Source organism: Felis catus, chromosome C1 (genome assembly GCF_018350175.1).
Source record: "Felis catus isolate Fca126 chromosome C1, F.catus_Fca126_mat1.0, whole genome shotgun sequence".
Taxonomy (NCBI): domain Eukaryota; kingdom Metazoa; phylum Chordata; class Mammalia; order Carnivora; family Felidae; genus Felis; species Felis catus.
Window position 1 is genome coordinate 79,846,368 of NC_058375.1, and position 22,043 is coordinate 79,868,410.

Sequence of the window (22,043 nt, forward strand, 5' to 3'; positions counted from 1 at the left end):
AATGGATTCTTATATTAATCTCATATACTATAATGTTCTCATTAGTTCTCATAATTTGTCAATAGATAACTTGAATTTTCTATGTAGAGCAATAGGGTGTGTGAAATCTTGTTAAGTCACGTTTTCAAGAAACATATCACAACATGGAGAAATGTTCATAATGTAAATTTAAGTGAAAAGAGTACAGGCCAGTTACACAGAAGCTTGGCTCTATTCACCCTTCCCTGGATTGAAGAGAAAGCATGTGGCTAAGGGGGCAGGTGTGGGCTGAAGTCCAGCCTGAGCTTCACATACAAACTATGACCCTGGTGTGGGGCAGTGCCCTCACAGAGAAAGGAGTGCTTTTTGTGCTGCCCTGATAAAACTACAAAGAACATGATCCATACATATAGTAAAAACAGAATAAATAACTGGAAGAAAACACACAAAAATGTTTAGAGGCAAAAACTGTGTAGGGTTACAGCAAGTAAGTTTTTAAAACCCTATTCTATAAACTGACATATAAAAAAATAAATAAAAAATAAAATTCTAGGGGCGCCTGGGTGGCTCAGTCGGTTAAGCATCTGACTTCGGCTCAGGTCATGATCTCACGGTCTGTGAGTTCGAGCCCTGCATCGGGCTCTGTGCTCACAGCTCAGGGCCTGGAGCCTGTTTCGGATTCTGTGTCTTCCTCTCTCTCTGCCCCTCCCCTGCTCATGCTCTGTCTCTCTCTGTCTCAAAACTAAATGAAAACATTAAACAAATTAAAAAAACCCTATTCTATAAACTTTATTTAATGAACATATGCTATTTCATATACTACTTTTATAACCTCAGAAGATTCCTATTTCTTATTTCAGATTCAAGAGGCTTAGCAGAAGACATAGAAACTTGGACTGAGTGAGAACTGGTGTAGGATAGACTATTCTTCCTTAGTTTAGGGCCTCAGAGGGTATCCAGAGGAAGGCCAGAAGGGACCAGGGCCCAAGTTTTAGCTGATGACATTTGACATGTTCAGGGCCCAGTGTTCAGGGCAATATACTGGGATAGGAAAACGTGGACCCTCACAGCCTACCAGAAGAATTCTGCACTAACAAAGGCATACCCACCAAAAATGGAGCACATATACTACAACATTGCACAGGATTATTGTTTTTTACTGCCAGAAAATGTGCAGTAAGAACCTAAGCTTGAGGAAGGCAAAGATCTATTGATATCTTGAAAACCTGGTCATCTGAGGGATATTACCAGAATCTAAGATGATTACTTCTGGGGAGATGAAAGACTGACTCAACTTTCCCAGTTCCTGGCAGTCACTTTGCATACTGGAAAGGAGAATATTTGTGTAAGCTCCAGGAGCAACTTGTTATCAAGACCTGAAAGGGAAGAGAACTATATACATGCTTACTTTCCAAATAAACACTAAGAGAAAGAATGGCCAAACAGTTTGGTACACAAGGCGTTTGAAAGTCTCATGTTCATGTGTGCCTGATTTAACAACCTTGCCATCCAGCCCAGCAGCTCATGTTAGTGAGAATCCTCTTGGGGTGTCCAAAGAATGGAGAGGGTGACAAGCAAGCTGTGAGGTTGGGGGGCATGGTGGCTTACACTGTGATCTCTGAGAGCTGCTCCTTGGTCAGGTTCAGGGGCTGGCTTATGACGGTGATGCCATACTCCTCAGGGTTCTTGTCCTTGTGCAGGCTGGCCCGTAAGATGGCGTTATGAGCCACGTTGAGAAAGCTCACCAGGGCATGCCAACCTTTGTTGTTAAACCATACCTATGGGACAGAGATAATAGGCTTTGTTAGGTGGTGCTACAGCTGTTTAGAGAAAAAATGAGCTGCAGGAAAAAGAATGTAAGGAGGAAGAAGGGTTTGGCAGCTGGAAGACATTCCATGCTAGATTTCAACAGGAGAAGGGATGGAATTTAATTAAGCTGGGAAAACAAAACTAAAATAACTAGTTTATGCGAATTTTTAGCTCTAGGGCAGATTATATAGGGCCGATACCTTAATGTTGTCTTCAGTTTCTAGGTGTTTCAGGAAAGCAGGCATTTCTTTAGAGGCCTCTCTGGTGATGGGGCCCTAGAAAACCATAATGAACAAGCACAAGGGTTTCTTCCCTGCTTAGCCCTCATGATCATTTGTTTCATGATAACCAGCACGTCAAAAGTTCTATTCAAATCTTCAGTCTGTTTACATACCCCGCTCACATTCATTATCTGGCCAAGGTGGCTTAAAAATCCAACGAGCGCTTCCCCAGTGATGGGAAGAACCGGGAGCTTTCCTCCGATGGAAATTCCTCCGTACCTGACAAGGGAACAAGAAGTCCTCTAGTCAGTGCCATGAACTGTGCTTGTGCTGCTTCCTACTTGTCAGTAACTCTCTCAGGTTCTGAAGGGAAATGTGTACTTTGAGGGGGATTTTCTGGACCAGGGAACAACATGGCTCCACTTTACAAACCTACTATTAACACTTCCATGTTGCCTCCGGGATAAATCCTAATCTTTACTGAGCTTGGTCTCTGCCTACCTCTCCAACTTAGCCCCTCCTCATGCCTTCCCTCAAGTGGCATATTCCAGCCACATCAAATCACTTCCAGAGCACCTGATGGTCCAGGCTGCCTTAGTGTCTCTGCCTCTGTGGGGCTGCTAGCTTCCTGGGAGTACCTTTCCCTCTTTTGAGCAACTGGCCAACTCCAACTCATCTGTTATACGTCATCTTCTCTTTGAAGTCTTCCCTGACTCTCCTTACACTCCAACCAATGATTCCTTTATGGGTCCACTTCTGTGCTTTGCAGGCACTTCTGGCAGCAGTGGGCTCACCTTCATCTGGTCAGCATCAGTCCCGCTGGGCCTCTCTGTCTGTGCCTCTCAACCCCAGCCTGCCTCTGGCAGCCCCTCACCATCCTCTCTGCCTTTAGCCCCATAATTGGGGTCCTAGCATTGGCTCTCCTGCTCTAACCGATCTTCCACAGTGCTTGGAAATCTAAAGTGATCATCCTCAAACACTGATCTGAGCCTGTCGCTCTCTGGTTTAAAGCCCTTCAGTGGCAGGATAAAAGCCAAACTCCCAGACAGGATAAAATTAATGTGCTGCTTAGGCAAGGCAGAAGAGGGGAACTTTATTTCTCAGGGATTTAAACTGCACCCCCCCCCCCAATATTTCTGCTTCAACTGAGGCCCCACACTTCCCTCTAGGGGGATTTCCCTTTCGTGGTCCAGACTCTACCCAGGAAATCAAGTCAACATCAGCTCTGCTCTCATTGTAGAGGTCCTATTCCTGAGGGACCCCGGGAGGACAGCTCATTCTTAGAATATCCCTGGATGATCCTCCAAACCTCTGAAACCATTTGAGCCTCCAGAATGTCCCAGGAACAGGGTGAGTCTGGGCCTGGGCCAGACTCCCTGAGGCTCGAAAGGGATGTGCCAGAGTGGCAGCGCTTAGGTTATGAGTCCTCTCACTGCAGCCTTCTACACTGTTATCCTTGTGAAGTTTTAGAACCCTCTCCAAGTGAGAATGCTCTGGAACTCCTCCTCAGGAAATACCACCTCCCATAGAGATCCTCCGAGATCAACTGCTGAGCACGTTCTGTCAGAGCTACATATCCTTCAGGACGTGTCTTGTGAATTCCTGAGTACATACAGAGCAGCCCACATGGCTTTGAGGTGTGGCTTTTTTTTATGTGCAATTATTTTAGAGGGATATGAGATTTTAATTTCTTACAAAAATAGTTTCTTACCTCTGTTCATTGACCCAGAATTTGCTCTTTAAGCTGAAAGCCAAAACAAATCATACGATGAATACCATAAGTAAGGCAGTAGTGTTAACTTTCCTTCCTAAACACTCATTGGGGCAGCTCAGTCCTCCAGGGCAGTTTTGCATTTCCTGATATCCAAACAGTGTGGAAGCCTCCAGGCCCAAGGGCTGAACCCAAATACACATGCAGAGGAAGGACCATACTCCACCATTGGCTAAGTCACATCCCGCATGCTGGGCCCTCTGGGTGGCCCTGTGGTCAGGTCATTTGTCAGACCATCTGGACCCAGAAAATATGGACCACTATACCAGTTCAGAGTGAAGACTGCAGCCCTCCCATCTTCCATCCTGCATAAATAAGACTCCAATAATTACCTGCACACTTGGGAAAAGTTCTGACTTAGTCTAAGCCCAAAGTTAAGGACTGAATTCCAGCCAATCAGGGGTAAAATTATAAGACAAGAAATGAGCAGATGCCAATTCTAGACCTCATAGTTTAGGCCCAGAAACTATCACGGTCATCAAGCACAAAATCCCAAATTCCATATTGCAAAAATTTGTTGCTGAGAACAAAGTTTGGGTGGTTGCTGTTTATTATGGTATTGAATAAATTCTATGCACTCTGCTCTTAATTTTTGTGCTTGGATGGCATTTTTCATTTTGCTAACTGCTGGCTTGGCACTGCCCTCTCAGCAGCGGCTCTCACCACCAGCATTGTGTTCTGAGTCCATTTATACCTTGTTCAGAGTTTGATAGAGGAAGCAACTGAATGCACTACTAAAATTAGTATGTTTTAAGGCCTCAGAGCACATGGGGACTGGATTAGGGTTTCCTTTGACCCTCTTTTTTAGAGCATGCTGTTGTGGATCTCTGATAGGGGCTGCTGAAACCACTCACCCCGGGGTGGAGCCTGATAAGAACAGCTGCAGAGTTGAGAGAAGCGAGCACTTACGGAAGAGCTCACTGGCATACTAAGGCAATGGAGGTGATAATTTACAGCAATGTGCAGTTAACCTGGCCAACCTGGCCTGTGGGCTCACTCACACACTGCCATCCCACTGCCTTTTTCCTATGTTGGTCTGATTTTTTCCTTTCTCTTCTTTGCTTCTTACTTTCCCTCTTGCTTCTCTCCTTTTCTTCTACCTTTTCTCCTTTACTCTCCCTCTAAATGTGGTCTCTGTTTCTTAACCAGTTAAAACATGAGGCTGCATTACTGGATAAACTCTATGCTTTCTTATGTTACTTTTAATGCTGCATGGGTTAAACTTTAAGACGGGTTGGCTTAAATAAAACAAAAAAAAAAAAACAAAATTAATCTTAAATTACATTTTACTTGTATATGCCTCAATTGTTTTTTTTGGTTGGATGAGGCCCTCAAATCAGGGAAAAGAAAATTTTCCACTGCCCTGATAGTTGATACATTGTGAGAACAAACTATCTTCTTTCTCTAGTTAATATTTTCTACAGAAACCCAGGATTAAAAGTATGAAAGAATCTCTTCTTACCTGCTTCGTATAAGAGCAGGATATGTTTTTACCAAGAAGTCAGAGATGTTCCTGTTTGTAAGATCTTGTAGAATTTCAGAGCTGTGCTGTATTCTCTAAGGCAATGAGACATCTGTGTTAATCACCTTGGAATCTGATGCTTGTTCTTCTCCAAAAATTATTTATGGACTCAGCTGCTGGGAAAATACTAACTAAAGCACTGGCATGTGCCTAATTCCCACACTAAAAAGTGGGAGTCATCTTTGGCCCCTCTCTTTTCTCCAATCCATTTTCAAGGTAGGATAGAGCCAACTTCAAAACAAATATCCTCATTCCTCCGGTTCCAGACTGCCACCCTAGTCCAAGCCTCCACTCAGATCTCACCTGGACCTCGACACAGACTTCCAGACTGGTATCCCTCATTCAACCCTGGACTTCCAAAATCCATTTTCTCCCTAGAAGCCAGACCGAGCTCTAAAAATATAAATCAGAATACCCCACTCCATGCTTTCCATACTCAAATAACCCCTGGGATCCTCTGAGGATCATCACCACGGCTGCCACGGCCTCATGATCTGGCCCTGCCCTGCTCTCTGACGCCCTCTGCCGCCACTCTCCTTACTCCTCACCCTCCCCACGTATCTTCCCTGCATCTCCAGTGCACACTCATTCCTGAGGTTGCTTTGCACTTGGCAGTGCCTTCTGCCTTCTTTGCTCTGCCCGGACAACCTCACACGGCTAGCTCTTCCTCATTCAAGTATCAACCTACATTTTTCTCCTCAGAGAAGTATTTTATATTTCTAGTCATTCTCGATCATAACCTACTGCTGTATTATCTTCACATCTGCAATCTCTGCCTGAAATTTTCTCTCCAGTTGATCTGCTTGTTTCTCTGTTACCTCCCCATAGGACATGAATTCTGTGAGAGCAGGGACTTTCTCTGTGGTGTCCCCAGCACTCAGAACAGTAGCTGGAATGTAGCTTAAACAATAAATTTGTGACATGAATGAAAGAAGTCAAGCAGTGCCTTATAATTTACAGATTGTAATAATACACTTCAAAATATATCTAGAACTGGAAGCTTATTTCGACTTTAGAGGATTCAAAAAGCCCATGAGTTTGGCCACCAGGTGGCAATACTACTTTAAATTTGGGTCTACACTGTTCAGTTTCTGGTCAATCAGGAGCCTGGGGTGTCAGGGGCATCACCCAGATGTAGCTGAGGGGATTTTTGGTGGCATTAAAAACACATCACATATACCATCACATACCATTCCTTATATTTTTATATACTTTCTGTCACCCTTCCCCATTCCCATTTTACTCCTTTTAATTCATTTTCTTCACTTGGTTCCTCAAAGGCTAGGAGAACTACCATCTACTGACCGCTTACTGTGAGCCAGACATTGTATTAAATCCCCCATATATGTTGTCTCCCTTCATCCTTATACTCTTACGAAAGAGGAACTGTTGCTTTAATTTACAGCCAGAGAAATTGAGGTCCAGAAAGTTCAGCTAACTTGCACCAGGTTACAGAACTTGTAGGTGATTGGTCTAGGATTTCAATCTCTAGCTGTCTGTCTCCACAGCCCAGCTATTTTCACTCTATCACCCTGTATTCTCACCAAGCTGAGAATGGTACCCAAGGGACCAAGCTACCCTGGTAGAATCTAGGCTGGAACAATTGCTGGTGCCTGGTAATTTGTGAGAAATTTTTTTTTTAATTCTGTCAAATAAAATACTCCTACAACTTGATCTCTGTGCATTCTAGAAGTTAGGGATGGAGCACTTCCACCTCAGGGCCTACCACCATTCAAAGAATGTTAGGGCAGCAAGGGACCCTAGAGAAGACTGCATCACCATCCCCGTTCTCCTGATGTGTACAATTTACTACCTCTGAGTGAAGCCCATACCCTTTGGCCTTATTTCAGGCTGAATAGGAGAGTGTGTCTGACTGAACAGGGTGAGTGGGTATGAGTATGTGACACACACACACACGCACACACACACAGGGCACCTCCTGTGCAGATGCCAGAGATTCAATTTTGTTTCCAAGAGAAGCATTAATGATAGTGAGGAAATGCAGAAGTGACCAAAAAAAAAAAAAAAATCACAGGAACTGGCTCTTCTTTTCCCAAGACTCGGCTATGGTGGTCTGTTAAATCCCACCCCGCCCAGGGACCAAGGACTAACTACTGAAAAAAAGTTCCTAAGCTAGGCGGGCAGCTTGAAGGTAGGATTCACAGATGAAATGAAACCTCACGCAGCTATGCTTAGCCTTCTTTCCCTGTCTTCCCAGCCAAGGACTTGACATCCAGTGTCTCACCCTCAGTGTCCTGATGCTGGATATACCTGAGTGGACATGGTCACAGGGCCCCTCAGTAATCCCAACAGAAGCAAAGCTTTCTCTTGGGGTACAGAGAATTGGGGCAAGTTCCCTGATTCCCTACTATGGAATCTCTATGATGCTACAGTGGCTGAGTTGTGATTCAAAGGGAAAACATATTGCTTGAGAAGTATAAAGCCATACGCTTTTAGCATAAAAAAAGAGAAAGGAGGATGCTCACAAACACAGAATCATTTATAGGCCAGCAACTGTGACTGACGCTATGGTAAAATTCAGTTGTCCCCCATTATGTGCTCTAACTTTCTGCTGTAGGCCATAGTAACATACTTTTATCTTGGGTACAAGGCCACCCAGAATAAAGACTATAGTTCCTAGTCTGCCTTGATGTTCAGTTGTGGTTAATCATGTACAAGAGAAAGTGCAGTGTGGTAGCTTCTGGAAATCTTTCTTAAAAGATGGTGTATTTGCACACTGTCCTCTCTTCTTCATCCCTTCTTCTATTCTGCTGCCAGAGAAGTAGATTCTGCCATCTTGGGCAGTGAGGCTGAGGCATGTTTACCATAGAGGAGCAACAAAACACAAGGTCATGGACTGCCTGCAGAAACTTTCGCATGAGAGAGAAACAAACTGCCTCTTATTTTACTCACTGTTAGCTTGAGGTTGTCATCAATTGAGTTTACAGTTTCTTTAGTTACATTATTTCATTGAGTTCTCAACATAATGCTATCAAATAGGTAGCTACCTTTAATTTATAAGTGAGGAAATTAAGGCTCAGAAAGGCCAAGTAACCAACCCAGGGCTCTCTGATGCCAACACCAGTGCTCGTCCCACTGTGTTACACTATGATTGTCGGGGAATCATCAGTCACTGGTAAATCATTAGAGAGGGCCACGCAAGGCCCAATTCTGTGCAAGTCAGCTGTGGGGCTTATTAGCAACTAAACACAGGGTGAGACTCCTCTGGCCCCTTTCACTGTCTCTAAAACCCCTGGGAAAGACCCACTGTGATACATTAAGGGATTCAGAACTCCCAAGAGAGGATGCTGCTCAGAGAAAAGCGTAGGTGGCTGTGTGTGTCTGTGTGTGCATATGCATGCATGTGTATGCATGTTAGTTACGTGGCACATGGCAAACTTCTTAATTAGGTTGTTAACAAGAGTGAAAATACATATGCATTTGAATAGACACTATGACACTGCTTATAATGGAAAAAACTGAAAACTCACATGTTCAACGAGAGGTTAAATAAATTAAAATAAATCGAAACAGAGGGATAGTATGCAGGCATGAAAAACAATGATGTAAATGGATACTTATTGACATGAACATATGTTTTAAGTGAAAATGGCAGGTTTTGAGACAGCATTTTGAATATAATCCTGTTTGGATGGATAAAAAGCAAAGGTTATTGGCTATCTCCAATTATTTTTTTCTTCTGACTTAATGGTATTTTCTAATCTTTTTGTAACGAGCATACATGACTTGTATATTTTTTTCAATGTTTAAAGTTTTTTTTGACTAGAATGAAGAGGCAGTGCTTGGTGGAAAATGAAGCTATTGGATACTTCTCTAATTGGGTGTGATAGAGCCTTTTGGCACCTTTCTGAGAGGACCCCAGGACTCACCTGGCTCTTCACTCAGCTGTCAGTTTGAAATGTTAGTTGGCTAGAAACTCAGGAGGCACAGTGTATTACTTTCCCTAATCCCTGCTGTCATAGGCAGATTCGGGGCCCCTGGTTTCCCATGGAGGGTCAAGGTACCTGAGGGGGTGGGAGCCCCCCTGCGCCCTCTGGGCACTCAGGGAGCATGGTGAGCTTCTCTCTGGTGCTGCACCTGCAGGAAGGCGAGGGGTCGTCTGGTGTCCATTTCTGCTTCTGGAACAGGTGGGTGATGTTTGGGGACACAGACGGAGTCTTCCAGGGGGTTGAATTGCCACAGGGGTACTCCCTCATGGAAGGCAAAAAAATATTTCACAAGCAGCTCCAGCTGATAAAAAAAATCCCTAAAAATGAGAGATAATGCCCAACCCTCTCCTTAGCCTTTCCTCTTTCTCCTCAGACCCATGCATGCATTTTTTCTTCTATTCTTGGGAGGTTAGTTTCTGCTCAAAAAAAAAAAAAATCAAGACTAAAATTTTGTTGATTGACTAGGTGTGGGGCTGGGCAATAATTATCTACTTTGTGGACTGTTTTATCTGCTTTCTTCCTTCTGCCACCTCTAGCTGTTGAGAAACAGGACAAATAAAAGAAGAGTTTGAAATTAGTCTATTTTGGCCCTTATCTATATCTGAAAAATACTGAACGAGAGCAGTTACAATTATATTTAAATTGTTGGATTTTTGGTGAGTTTCAACTGCTTTCTATAACTCCCTTCTCTAAACTTACAGCAATAATTGAAAGTTAGCCATTTATGTAATTAATGCCACTCTTGGTCCAATTAAACAACAGCACATCCCCCACCTCCTTCCTTTCTCTGTTCAGATTCCTTTCAAATAAGTGGGAAGCTTACGTCAGTTCAGTATGGAACTTTCTATATTGAGAATTATAGAAATACAGAGCTGCCGGTGATGCAGGGGCTTCCTAAGAAGTGGTGACACCCTTGCACATGGGTGTCGAAAGAGAGGCTGGGGGACAGTGAGGGATATGGAAGCACCCATGTAATAGAGAGCTGCACTCAGGTGGAGCCTCTCTCAACCTGCCATCCCAGAACCCCACCATCAGGGTCCCCCACCCCGGGAGGGGCAGCTGGTGATGGTAGGACGGGGGTGTGCAAAGACTTACGGAAGCCACTCTTCCTTCAGGCAGCGGTTGCCAAAGCCCGGCTTGTTCAGGAGGACGTCTGCAAGTGCTGCAAGCTGCTCACTGCCTGGCTGGTCCAAACTAGACAGAGTGACAGGGGCTGAGCTGACAGACACGTGACTGGGACACAGGGACAAAGCAGCCAACATGCAACTTGACAAGTGTTTATTGAATGGCTGCTACATACCGGGCACATACACAAGCCACAGAATGCTGCCTAGGAGTGGTCATAGGTCTTCCGAGAAGGGAGTGTGCTACTCAAACATGCCCAGTGATCTGATGCCATATCATGTCTGTGCCTCAAAAAGGTGGAGTTCAACCCACTCACCCAACCTTTACTTTCTCTTTCCTTACTCTTGGCAGTCCTGATTGTCCACTTGGAATCACCATTTCCAAGTGACAGGTACACTAACTTCCTTTTGGAGGGCAGTCCAAGGACCCCTACCACATTAGCTGCTGTCCCAGGGAGTCAAAAGGTGAAGGTCCACCACGCAGTCTGACCTGGGAGCCCCACAACCCATGGGAGCGAATGATGACCTTTAGGGATGAGAGAGACTATGCACCTGAAGAAAGTGTACTGCTGCCCATACATCCAGGGGTGAAGGATCAAAGCAGGATATTCACCAAAGGGAGGGACGATGATGGAAAGCATCAGAGCCAAAAACACAAAAGTGGCCGGGAGCACAGTCTGTTAGAAAATAAACATGGCAATGTGGGCTGTGGTATGTTAAAGACACACTCCCACACCAACACACAGACACACACACACACAGACACACACAGACACACAGACACACACACACACACACACACACACACACACACACTCATTGTTCTAAACATCCCATAGCCTCATAAGTAGGCCCCTGGCAAAGAAGGTCAGGCTTCTGGGGAACATTACAAGGGAAGATGTGCAAAGGCAAGCTGTGTAGCAGTAAGCAGAATGTTCTGGTAGCTACTGAAGAATGGCTGAAGTAGGCCAATCCTGAGCACTGAAGCAGGCCAATGTTCAACCAGAGGTGAACCAGAGTTTCCATATCTGAATAACCAATAAAAAGAAAAAAAAGAGTGCCCAATCTATAGATTGAATGCAATCCCTATCAAAATACCAACAGCATTTTCCACAGAACTAGAACAAACAATCCAAAAATCTGCAGGGAACCACAAAAAACCCTGAGTGGCCAAAGATATTTTGAAAAAGAAAAACAGAACTAGAGGCATCACAATTCCAGACTGCAAGTTATATCACAAAGCTGTAGTAATCGAAACGATATGGTACCAGCACAAAAACAGACACATAGATCAATGGAACACAAAAGAAAACACAGAAATAAACCCACAATTATATGGTCAATTAATCTTTGACAAAGAATGAAAGAAGAAGCAATGGAAGAAAGACAGTCTCTTCAACAAATGGTGTTGGGAAAACTGGACCACTTTCTTATACCATACACAAAAATAAGCTCAAAATGGAGAAGAGACCTAAATGTGATACCCAAAACCATAAAAATCCTAGAAGAGAGCACAGGCACTAATTTCTCTGACATCAGAAATAGCAACGTTTTTCTAGATATGTCTCCTGAGGCACAGGAGATAAAAACAAAAATAAACTGTTGAAACTACATCAGAATAAAAAGCTTCTGCACAGCAAAGGAAACAATCAACAAAACTAAAAGGTAACCTATGGAATGGGAGAAGATATTTGCAAAGGACAGATCCTATAAAGGGCTGGCATTCAAAATTTATAAAGAATTGATATAACTCAACACACAAAAACCAAATAATCCAATTAAAAAATGGGCAGAAGACATGAACAGACATTTCTCCAAGGAAGACATCCAGATGGCCAACAGACACATGAAAAGATGCTCAACATCACTCATCATCAGGGAAATGCAAATCAAAACTACAACGAGATACCACCCATACCAGTCATATAGTCAGAATGACTATAATCAAAAAACACAAGAAACAAAAGTGTTGGCGAGGATGTGGAGAAAAAGGAATCCTTATGCACTGCTGGTGGAAATGCAAACTGGTGCAGCCACTGTGAAAAACAGTATGGAGGTTCCTCAAAAGTTAAAAATAGAACTACCTTATGATCCAGTAATCACACTACTGAGTATTTATCCAAAACATACAAAAACACTAATTCAAAGGATCCATGCACCCCTATGTGTATTGCAGCATTATTTACAATAGCCAAACAATGGAAGCGGCTCAAGTATCCATCGTTACATGAACGGATAAAGAAGATGTGGTATATGTAGACAACGCATTATTACTCAGCCATAAGAAACAATGAAATCTTGCCATTTGCAATGACATGGATGGAGCTAGAGAGTATTATGCTAAGTAAAATCAGTCAGGCTGAGAAAGACAAATACCATATGATTTCACTCATATGTGGAATTAAAGAGGCAAAATTAACGAGCACAGGGGTAAAAAAAGAGAGACAAACCAAGAAACAGACTCTTAACTACAGATAACAAACTGATGATTACCAAAGGCGGGATAGGTGGTGGAAGGTGGGTGAAACAGGTGACGGGGATTGAGGAGGGCACTTGTCATGATGAGCACTGAGTAACATATAAAATTGCTGAATCTCTATATGATATACCTGATCCAAATAGAACACTGTAGGTTAATAACACTGGAATTAAAATTTAAAAGTTAATAAAAAAGTAATAAAAAGAAAAAAGAGGCCAATGATCTTGATATGTAGGGCCAACGCAAAAATGAATGAAAATATGGCTTCACCCTTCGCTGTAAAAATAAAAACAATCTTAAAAACAAAAATCTTAAAAACAAAAATAAAAACAATCACTATTATTTTATCTTCTCTGCTATGTGAGGTTAAAAGCTTACAAAGGATCTTCATGTTACTAAGAACCAAAATAAAGGTTGGCAAGGAGCAAAGAAAGCCAATAGAACCTAAAGAGGGTGCTCATTGCTGTGTTTGAACTCCTGTGCAGGAGAAAGCCAAGGAGAGGATGGAAAGGCCGGCAGAGGGCAGGCAGGCCTTGGCCACTGGCAACCAAGCACAGGCAAGGGCCCAAAGTAGTACCTGGGCCAGGAAGTCCTTGTGGCTGCGAGCAGTGTGGTGGAATCGCTTGACCAGCAATGCCTGCATATGTTGGATGATGAGCTGTGCTCCTGTGTTGAACCGGCTGCGTTCCTCTGGCTTCGAAGAAGAGTGGTCGTCTGGGTGAGGAGCTGGCTCTGCAGAGCAGCCATTGGAGCCCAGGGGAATCTGTCTGGCCTTCTCCATAGGGTGTCGGAGACTGGCGTTTTCTCTTTTCTGTGGAGCGCCACCTGATTTGAAAGACTGAATTAGTAATTTAGAAAAATACTCACAGGGTCTGGCTCCCATATGCCATTTTGTTTTTTTTCTCACTGAACTCATTTTCTCCTCATTGAAATCAGCAAGAGGGGCACCTGGGTGGCTCAGTCAGTTAAGTGTCTGACTTTGTCTTGGGTCATGATTTCGCAGTTCGTGAGTTCAAGCCCCACATGGGGCTCTGTGCTGACAGCTCACAGCCTGGAACCTGCTTCAGATTCTGTGTCTCCCTCTCTCTCTGCCCCTCCCCTGCTCACACTCCGTCTCTTTCTCAAAAATAAATAAAACATTAATTTTTTTTTAAATCAGCAACAAAATATCAATTCAGGCATGTCAATAAATTTTTACAAATTCTATTTTGGGGGGCACCTAGCTGGCTTCCTCAGTAGAGCATGTGACTGTTATACTCAGGGTCATGAGTTTAAGACCCACAATGGGTATGGAGCCTACTTAAAATAAAATTCTAATTTTGGGTGCATGGGTGACTCAGTCAGTTGAACATCCAACTCTTGGTATTGGCTTAGATTGTGATCTCACAGTTGTGAGGTCAAGCCTTATGTCAGGCTCTGTGCTGAGGGTTGAGCCTGCTTGGGATTCTCGCTCTCCCTCTCTCTTCTCCTCCCCCTCTCTCAAAATAAATAAACTTAAAAAAAATTGTCTTTTTTTGGTGTAAATCGTCTGTCAACAGAATCACCTGAAATCCTTTAAAAATTCTCTACAGTAAAGAGGATAGATATAAATGCATTGACAGAGAGGTCTAAAACGTGTAACTAGTAAAAAAATTGAAGTTGCAGAACGATATGTGTAATAAGATCATATTTATGTTAGGTAGCACGTTTATCATATACAACAAAATGCATCTTATACATACATACACATACGCACATCTGTAACTGCAAGGCTGTGACAGACTACCCACCAACTGTTAAAGCAGTTACCACTCCAGAGGTGGAGCTGGATAAAGGGTGGGGATGGGGGGGTGGGGACGGGTGAGGGTGAAGAGTGATATTAGCCTTTTTTTATTATTTGAATCTTTAAACAGCAAAATATATTCATGTGTAACCTGTGGATTTAAGAGTTGAATTGGTTCTTTCTAAATTCTTGGAGGCCACTGTGAAGTGGTGGAAAGACTAATGAACTAGGGTTAGGAGACCTGGGTTTGAATCCTGACTCTTAGTAGATGCACAAATTGGGCTAAGTGACTCATCCTATCTGAATCTGGGCTTTCTCACCTGTAAAATGAAAATGAAAATATTTTACAGGGTCGTTATGAAGATTAAATGAGCTAACACATGAGAATGTGCTTTAAAAACTACTCACTGCAAGTCACTAGTTATGTTGAAGCTATATAGTTCATCATCACTGATTTTTAAAAAAATTTTCCCAATGTTTATTTTTGAGGGGGAGAGGGGCAGAGAGAGGGAGACACAGAAGCTGAAGCAGGCTCCAGGTTACAAGCTGTCAGCACAGAGCCTAACGCGGGGCTTGAACTCATGAACAGTGAGATCATGACCTGAGCCAAAGTCGGACATTTAACCAACTGAGGCACCCAGGCGCCTCTATCACCAATGATTAAGGTTCATTTATAGAACGTGTTGTTGGACATAAAGGGAGAGCTTATAGGAACATTGGTTTGTTTCAGCTGCTTTCTTAACCCTCCTGAAGTCCCCCAGGACAATGGCAGCTGCAAAGGGAGTTGGGCCAGCCCAGTCATCCTTTCAGCGAACACTTATTGAACCTGCAATGCACTATCCTGGCTTCTCTAGCCTCTCTGACGACCAGGTGCCAGAGCCCCAGCTCTCCGCCTCCTTTCCCTGATCAGGGCTCAGGTCTGATGTCTGCTGTGGTTGGTCCTCATCTGGCGGGATTCGTGCTGCCTCTCCTCATGTCTATCCCATGAGCTCTGCTCTCTCTCTGATGCCCCATCAGACTGGAGCCCACTGTTCAGGCCAGAGCTGAGTGCGCCAGCTGAGGGTGGTCAGAATCATGTTTGTCCCTGGCTTTCCACTGCCCTCTAGCGGTCACTGGCTGTGAGCCACACCTTCAGAAGTAGCACTGACCCTTCTGGTACCATGCAACTTGTGACCCGATGGACAGCTACAAGTTCCTTCAGGCTTTGGAAACATTATCAGAAAACATCATCCTCTAAAACTGAGCCAATTAAAAACAATGTATTTAGCCATCTGAAAAATGGGAGGCAGTGAGAATATAGAATTGAGGTTCCTAGATCTGAGAGCTAAAACCAGGGGTAAGACTCAGAAGCCTGTGTGACTTTAAAGCAAGTCATCTAATCTGTGTGAGCTCAGTTTCCCCCAAGCGGGGCTAATCCGTGCCTTGGCATCCTCACAAGATTATAATGACAATCGAAACAATGGATGTTAAGTGCTCCCTGAAGTATAAAGGGCTAAACTAGTTTGAGGGAAAAGATGACTTATTTTTTCTTAATTTCTTAATGTTTTTATTTATTTTTGAAGAAGAGAGAGAGACAGAGCATGAGTGGGGGAGGAGCAGAGAGGGAGACACAGAATTTGAAGCAGGTTCCAGGCTCTAAGCTGTCAGCACAGAGCCTGATGCGGGGCTCAAACTCACAAACTGTGAGATCATGACCTGAGCAAAAGTCGGATGCTTAACCGACTGAGCCACCCTGGCGCCCCTAAGTAAGAGATTTGTAAACGCTGAGATAAGGGTTGCTAAATCTTAATCAGAAATCACACACTGTGTTAAAACCTGGCGTGTATTAACTCATTTACTTCTCTCAACAATCCTAACAGGTGGATACTGTTATTAATCCCATTTTGCAGATAAGGAAACTGAGGTACAAAGAGGCTAAGTATTTACCCAAAGCCACTCAATTAGCAAATTATGCACATCTGCCTTATTCTAACAGCTATACTCAACCTCTACCCCTGCATGTCTCATTGGAACATCCTATTCTATGCTCAGGTTGACCAGTCTTCTGATATTCTCCTGAGAAGACCCAATTATTAAAGAGTATTCTGTGCAGATAAAAGGCCCCAACTCTTGATTCCATCATAGTTTCTGATATAAATTCGCTTATTTTCATTCTGGTCTTGGTTAACGTAAGTCTTTGCCTTTGGGTGACCTGGGAGAGAATTCAATTTCTGTGTCTGCAAAGCTGGAAAGAAAAGCTGGGCCCTGTGGTGAGCTGCTACCACTGTCTCCAGAGGACTGCCTTCCCTCCCCACTCTGCCAGGATGCCCACCTCTTCTAGCTGCCACATGAGCTACCTGGGTCAGGGAGCACATTTGGGCTGGCATATTTGCCCACTGGTAGTTCTAAGCATAACTGATAAACAGACTTCTGGGACCACTTATGAAGCAAGATTAAAACCACATTATCTTAACAGTTGGCATCAGAAACTTTACAGGGAGGAAATGGTCTTTGCCCAGGAAAATACTGTGATATGCTACACTGGGTAGAAAGAGGTAACCAACCACAAGAGCCCAAGGCAGCAAAGGAAGATGGCCATTCAGCTTTGCCTGTGAGTGCGAGAGAGGAAAACAGAACGGAGAGAGAGGAGCCAGATCAAGGTTTTTATCAGTGTGGACGGACCCCTATTGTTCTATCAGGAGCAGCCTGTGCTGTGGCATGTAATCCCTCCTACATGTCCATTTCTCTGTCCTCCACCCTCCACAGTAAAGTGCACTCATGAATGCTTTGGGTGGCTCTGGGGTTTAGAAATCACAGGAGGAGCTAGTTGGTGTCCAGGCTCACACATGTAGAAGACAGACCCCTAAATTCACAGAAACTATGGTCCTCACAGTTTCAAAGTTCCAGAGGGCACTAAATGAAGGCTCAGAATAATTTTATCTGTCTCAAAAAAGACAGAAGATCCCAGATGGCATACTGTCACCATTATCTCTAGGGACTCTGTGGGCTGTCACTCATGCAGACAGGGGTGAATCAGAGGCCTGGTGGAGATAAGAGGAGCAGATGAGGATGGTGATGTGGCAGGTACAGGAGACCAGAAAGTGGGATGAGAAGCTTGGGGGTGGTGAAGCTCCCAGGCTGAACTCCTTAAGGATCCTGATTCATCTAGAGTCCTTCCACCCAGACGTAATTCCGTTTGTCATTCCTTTGTCATTTAAAGGAGCCAAGAATGCAAAACATGCATTGTTTGACGGGTCAGATAAATACCGTGAGGAGTATTTGCCTGCTTTGTTGTTTCATGAGTTTTTCCTTAGATTTTCAATATAGAGCTTGGGGAGTGTGGGGAGGGAACAAGCTACACACTCTGGAACCATACCAGCAAACAAGAGTCCTGAATCAGAATCTTCCGTGACCTTCAGAAAAATCTGTCAAGAAGGAAAAAAGAGAACATGTGGTTTAGGCATTCCATTCTCAGAAAAAAGTCTGACCCAAGCTCAGTTTTGTTGGGTACTGCTTCCTAATGGAGGGAAAATACATTACGATTTATCTAAGAACACAGTCTTCTATAAATATAAAAGTGTATGCACACAGTGACCACAACTACGTAAAACACGTTTCTGTATGGACAAAGGTATGAGGAAGTGAGCCAAAAGTGAAGATAGTTGCTACGCTTGGGTGGGGAATTATGGCTTTCTGCCTTATATAAAACTTCCCCTAGTGTTAGACATTTGCAAAGAGCCACCTTTTCTGCTACCTGACAGGAACCAGCTAGAATCTCTGCCTTACCTCTTCCAGGGGAGTGTCAGAAATTCCAAAACTGCTGAGCCCCAGTTCGGCCAGTGTTTCCTCGAGCTCTCTGAAAAGGCTGGCATATGCTCTCTGCTTGAAATTCTTATTTGGAAGAAGGAAGATAAGTTCTTGACCAATGCATTCCACAAGCTTTGCCTCTGGAACATGGTGCTGTACCATATCCATCAGTTCATTCACATCCCCTAGGACACAAAAAGAGACTGCTAGCAACTCTGTTTACCAGAACCTGGGAGACTGTGAACTTCCTTACATCCCCTTTCTTCCCATCTGGGCAAGGGGCATTTCATTCCTCAGTCACAACCCTCGCAGAGGACCGATGCTCCAGCCCATCCGGTTTTAGCCCAGTTGGCCCAGTGAAGGACACTGAGGAGAGGAAGATGTAAGCAAAAGCACTCCCCACTAACTAGCTGGACAAACTTGGGGAGGTCATGTAACACCTCCCTCCCAGTTTTCTCCTTTTTTCAATCAAATGGTCTGTCCCTTACAAGCTATGTAACAGGAAGCAGGTCATACCCTAGTTTTTTCATCTGTGCAAAGGGGAAAATAATGGCAGCCAGGCACTTTACTGTTATTTATGAGGACTGGATGAGTTCATATACATAAAACACTTAGAATGATGTACCTGGTGCCTAGGTAAGCATTGGCTGCTATTGTTATCATGAACATCATATCTAGTAAGAAAGCTTTTATCATTGTTATTATTCATTCTTATTCACCACAAGCCTGAAGGTTAAGTCAAAGCTGCTTTCACTTTCCTGGTCTGGCCCAAGCTACAGGTGACTTGTGTAAGACGTACACCTGGAACTGATGACCAAGCTGGGTGAGAACTCTCCTTCCCAAATCGCACAGCCGTGCCTGGTCTAACTTTTTGAAGAAATGCGCCATTTCCTTTGGGACTGTACCTGCCTCCTCAAATGAACAAACAAACAAACTGTAACACCCTGATCTCAGGAAATGCAGAAGGGGACTGAGAAGCTGTGGAGTCAGACTGGGGCTGAGGGGAGGGAGTGTGGCATGCACAACATGGGGCATGAGGAAGTGTCCAGTGACAAGTATTTCCCTGACACCCTCGTACAGTCGGAATTGAATTTTATGCATAAGCATGTATTACTTTAACATCCAGAATCTAATTTAAAATTTTAAAGCATATATATGAAAAGCGGTTTCCTATTACCTTGAGAGGGAGGTCAAAGGGAGAGCGATTGTAGGGACTCAGAACCCAGCTCTCATGCACTTCTGAAGACAATCCTCTCAGTGAGGGTCACCCAGTGGGTTCTTTGCTTTCTTTGTTCTAAAAATTACCCACGTGGAGGGATTACGTGGCTTCAAACCCATGTCCTTCTGGCTACCTGGAGTGGAAGGCTTGATTTATGTCAAGTTTGTAAAGTGGACTCAATTGTCTTTAGCTCTGGGATGACTTCACACAGGGGCTGGAGGGCTCCCTGCGTGAGGAAGCAGCTTTGCCCTAACAGCTCTCCAGGGGTCATGTTCATTGTTCTCTGAGGAAGGAAATCAAGCCCGAAGCTGCTGGATTCCCAGGAATTGTGTCTTAGTCATGTGTGTCAGCCTTCCAGAGGTAGTCCTGGAGGGCAGCAGGGCTCACAGCGCCTGGCAGAGAGAGGTCAGTGAGTGTGTGGTGCTCAGTTGTGGGTCCTCCTTCAAGGAGCTAACTAGGGAATAGAATGATCTTCCTCCGCTTACTTGGGGCATAACAACTTACTGCGCTTCCTACCATTCACAGCATCCCTCTTCTAGTCAAAGAAAATAAACATTTATTTAGAAATAAAGGAATATAAAAAAAAATTACTCCAGCCAGGAGTCCCTGTTTCCAACTTGATTGTGGTGCACCACTGCATTGGTTTGTTAAAAACTATCAGTGTCTTGACCAAGATTCCTCCTGGGAGGAACCTTCAGAAAGCAGGGAGAGACCCACAGCAAGGCAGGCTAGGGAAAGACATAAAGCTGTCATCCTGAAAGGATGTGTTCGTGTTCACTGCAGGTTCTGTCAGTGCAGAGTGGGCGAGAGAGGAAACGTGAGGCAAACCTTGACATTTTCCCTCAACTTTCAAGCACAGAATATAAATAGTGTCCAGTTTTCTTGTTTTATCAGATTTTAATCAGTAAATTCCTCAGACTTAGAAAAAAAAATTGTGCTAAAAAGAAAACTTGGTTTTTTTTTTTGGTTTTTTTTTTTTTTTTTTTGATAAGCAGATTCCCCTAACCCCACCTGTCATCAACCTGAGTCAGTACATGGGTAGAATTTTGCCCCCTCTGAGGGATATGGGGTATGTGGTATTCCATTTGCAAAGATACCCCAGAAGATGGATGGAAGTGGGCCTTCATGGAGAACAGTGAGAGATGTTGGCAAACGCTCGGGGTCCCCGAGGTCAGATCCTGTGAGGTGAGTGCCTATGGTGAGAGCCTCTCTTCTGCCTCTCCCTGGAGGTGGAGGCGCTCCTGAGGAGTTTTAATGCACCCTAACTCAAGGGAGAACTACTAGGAAGTTGGGACGCTGAGGGGAAGGTCAGGAGTGTAAGAGGGATGTGTAACTCGGCATCCAGTCCATGAAATCTCTCTGGAATAGTTCACTATGAGACTGTATGTCACCATGGCTTCACCAGAAGGCCCCACCTGGCACCTAGAGAAGCCCTTCTCAGACACTAATGCCACCTGCAGCCAGGGCAGAAGGACCCAGGAGGGGAGTGGGCAGGGCAAGGAGTGAACATAGACTGTATTCCTCATTTAAGAGAAGAGGCCCTTAGGCCCAGGACTTTTCAAATTCCTCTGGGAATGGAGGAGAAGGAAGGCCAAAGAAAAAGATGAGCAACTGCATGAGCACGGGCTTGAGAAGTACACAGAGTGTTCTCTTTGCTCCCATTAAAGCCTATGACAACAGGACACACCCGACAACACCGAGAGATGATCACCAGACAAGAACCAAGATACAGCCTGCCCCACTCCTTACCATCTAAGACTTGTTCCGGACTTATCTCGTCTATGTGGGCTGGACACCTGGTAGAGAAACCCTGAGATGCACAGCTGCAGGTCCCCTGAAACGACAGGGTTCAGTCACTTGAATGATAACATCTCCCTGATGCTGACTGCTATCACCACCAAGCTTCATTTGTTTCTGGCCACCAAAAGTGGTCAACAGATTTTCTGTCACCATTTGAATGTATTGCTTCATGTGAGCATTCTGAGGGTGTGGTTATTTGATTTTATCCTGGCCAGTGTGTGAGTCAGGCACAGAGAGTAGTAGAACCTCAAAGGATACCTTTGGCTTGCCATTATAATATGACAGCTGTGGGTCTGCCTGTGCGAGACATTGTGGTCCTCCTTCCCCATGGATGCACACTGGGCTGTGGAAATCCACCTAGAAAGCCTAGAGGCAGGAACACTTACACCACAGTGGCCAGAGGCATAGGTAATGCTACAAAATAATAATTGGGACAACTGAAATGTGAACAGTGCCTATTCTCAAGAAGTCCAGAGCACATTCATAATGCTTTACCTGATTTATCTTCACCACATCCCTGATAAGCAGAAGCAGAGATAACCAGTTTCATTTTCTGCGTGCAAGGAAACCAACGATGATGAAGAATTAAGGAATTTACCCAGGATGACACAGGTTGTCCAC

General features: G+C 44.2%; 1 protein-coding gene across 3 annotated transcripts in view; it reads right to left on the reverse strand.

Moving 5' to 3' along the window:
• Nucleotides 1-22,043, reverse strand: part of ABCA4 (ATP binding cassette subfamily A member 4) — a 132,069-nt gene that overhangs the window by 29,364 nt on the left and 80,662 nt on the right. For all 3 annotated transcript variants that reach the window (XM_045036217.1, XM_019837464.3, XM_019837465.3), the window contains 12 exons: nucleotides 21,372-21,456; nucleotides 18,383-18,588; nucleotides 17,973-18,021; nucleotides 13,433-13,680; nucleotides 10,929-11,053; nucleotides 10,348-10,446; nucleotides 9,328-9,514; nucleotides 5,243-5,337; nucleotides 3,721-3,753; nucleotides 2,183-2,288; nucleotides 1,989-2,063; nucleotides 1,588-1,757 (listed from right to left, as the gene is read on the reverse strand). In XM_045036217.1, coding sequence (XP_044892152.1) covers nucleotides 1,588-1,757; nucleotides 1,989-2,063; nucleotides 2,183-2,288; nucleotides 3,721-3,753; nucleotides 5,243-5,337; nucleotides 9,328-9,514; nucleotides 10,348-10,446; nucleotides 10,929-11,053; nucleotides 13,433-13,680; nucleotides 17,973-18,021; nucleotides 18,383-18,588; nucleotides 21,372-21,456 — 1,478 coding nt within the window. The remainder of the gene's footprint in view (nucleotides 1-1,587; nucleotides 1,758-1,988; nucleotides 2,064-2,182; nucleotides 2,289-3,720; nucleotides 3,754-5,242; nucleotides 5,338-9,327; nucleotides 9,515-10,347; nucleotides 10,447-10,928; nucleotides 11,054-13,432; nucleotides 13,681-17,972; nucleotides 18,022-18,382; nucleotides 18,589-21,371; nucleotides 21,457-22,043) is intronic.